At 53.4% G+C, this 2244-nt stretch overlaps 1 protein-coding gene across 4 annotated transcripts in view; it reads right to left on the reverse strand.

The window, feature by feature from the left end:
- The window catches only part of Shtn1 (shootin 1), a 96231-nt gene extending 95705 nt beyond the window's left edge, over positions 1-526 (reverse strand). For 2 of the 4 annotated variants that reach the window (XM_048791276.1, XM_048791278.1), the window contains exon 1: positions 111-526. In XM_048791276.1, the coding sequence (XP_048647233.1) occupies positions 111-168 (58 nt within the window). In that variant the 5' untranslated portion in view covers positions 169-526. The remainder of the gene's footprint in view (positions 1-110) is intronic. The other 2 variants (XM_048791277.1, XM_015498307.2) reach the window with 2 other exon arrangements.
- Between the last annotated feature and the right edge of the window lie 1718 nt (positions 527-2244).

Below are 2244 nucleotides of genomic sequence, written 5' to 3' on the forward strand. Positions count from 1 at the left end.
GTCGGCCGCAACGCCCCCAGCCCCGCTCCCATCTGCCGCAGACCCAGCTCGCGAGCCGTCCCCGCCCACGGGCCGCGGCTCCCACACCTGGCGCCCGCGGGCCCGCCTACCTTGCTCCTTCAGGCTGGTGATGAGCTGCAGCTGCTTCTCCTCGTCCGAGCTGTTCATTTTGGCGGGTGGGGCTGGGAATAAAAGGAAAGGAGGAGAGGCGAGGGGGCCCCCAGGGGAGGGGGAAGAAAAAGCAAGATGCCGGTGGCGTGCGGCGGCACTACCCGGAAGTTGGATCCGCTCCCGCTCCTCCTCCTCCCGGCGCCGAGCGCGCGAGTGAGATCATCCCCACGCACCTTCCCGGCGGCCGCTTCACCTGCGGCGGGCGGCGGGCGGCGGGCGGGGCCCGGAGGCACTGGGCCGCGGTGGGGCGGCGGCTGGCGGGGGCGGGAACAAGTGTCCCAGCCGCGGCGGCCGCTGCGGCCCGGGATCCTCCCTGGAGGCCCGCGCCCAGGACGCGCAGGCGGGGGGCGCGCGGCCCTGCGTGCGGCCGCTGGGCGCTCCTGCTCCCTTCTCCCCGCCTCCGCCCCCGGACGCGCGCGTTCAGAGAAACCCGGCCTTGGGTTCTTAGCGCCACTTTGGACGCAGCTCAAAGGTCACTACCCGCGCCACTAAGAGCCAACGATTTAGAGCGGGAAGTGGCGGGCACTAGAAGCCCCGAGTTCCCACGCAGTGGTCTATTGGGGCGACCTTTAGGGACTGGAAAACCTAGGGGCCTGCAAAGGCAGCCTCAGGTCATACCTCAAGCACCTTGCGAAATAGGGCAGGGAGCGAAATAGGCCATCCTGCACTTTGCGGGCCGCCCAGCTGGTAAGGTCACCACACAGTTGGGAGAGAGGCGTGGTAGTCCGATAACAGTTCCTGGGGCCCTGGCGGGCTTCTCCACCTGACGTCAGGTTTGAGAGGCTGGAACATGGGCCCTGAGGCGCGTAGGGATCTTATGGTTGGCTTGAGAGGACATTCACTCTAGGGGGGCGACCACTGCCTCTCAAATGCCTGAGGCAAACAGCTACCTGGCAGGAGAGCCAGGTGTTGTGAAATGAAGCCCAGCACTTGTTCCCCTTCACTGCCCTCTTGCCCTCCGCACTATTTAAACCCAGCTCTAGAATAGACCCTGACCAGGAGAGAGGCTGTAGGTCTGCCTGGTTGAAGGGCAACTTTCCCCAGGCCCAAGTTACTGGCTAACGTTTGGTCAAGTCTCCTGTGCTCTTTGAACTTCACCTAAAGGATGGGAAGAGTAATAATGCCTACTCTCCAGGAGAAGGGTAAGGATTGAACAGAGAAGAAAAAGATCAAAACGCCAAACCAGAATGCAGCATTTAGTTGCTGTTTTTTTTTTTTTTTTTTTTTAATTACCGGTATGAGAAAGGGTTATGGTTGCTAATTATAAACTGAAACAGGCAAAGTTCTTTTACACTGATCAGTTAGCATAGAAAATAAATCCAACCTGGATTAGACCTATTTGCACATCTTGATTTTTCTATCCTAAGCTCTTAGGTAGGACACCAGCACAGTGCTTCTGATCACTCCTCATTTGATATTTTGTGCAAATGTCCAACTCCATTTTCTGTGTCCCTCTCTCCGGGATAGATGGGCAGGAGACCTGGTAATTTGATGAATCCTGTAACCAGTATCTTTCTCATATTCATTACTAACTATTGGCTCGAAATAAACTGAAAAAATGGTTGTACTGCTTTCTGCTTTTCTAAAAATGGCAATATAGTGTTTTAGCATGGGTCATTTGGTGGTAAATGATCTAAAAATAGCAACAAAGTATTTTTTAGTGAAGTGAATTAAAAATTAAAAAATAATTGGTTTGAGTTTTTAATCATTCAATCCTTTCCCTAATTTTTCATAAAATAATTCAAAGTACTTGCAAATCAGCTTCAGTGATGGTCCCCAGAAGACAACCACGTGGCCTTTTCCCTGAAACTGCATTTTAGTCCTCAGAATTGAAAGAAGGGGCTAGAAGTATGAGCCAATCCAAACTCAGTTCCACGAAAATGTCCTGCCACTGGGTATTTTGTGAAAAGAAATAATTTCTTTCCAGAGGGGAGTAAAATACAGGAGAACTGAGTGTCAAATCATGGCGATCTAGCTTTTGCATGGCAGTGGGGAAACATGCTAAACCTGAGCTGTCATTTCTGACTGCTGGGCAGTTTGGAGGAGTTCCCTCCAAACCTAAATAACCAGAGT

This window comes from Marmota marmota, unplaced genomic scaffold, assembly GCF_001458135.2.
Source record: "Marmota marmota marmota unplaced genomic scaffold, marMar, whole genome shotgun sequence".
NCBI lineage: Eukaryota > Metazoa > Chordata > Mammalia > Rodentia > Sciuridae > Marmota > Marmota marmota.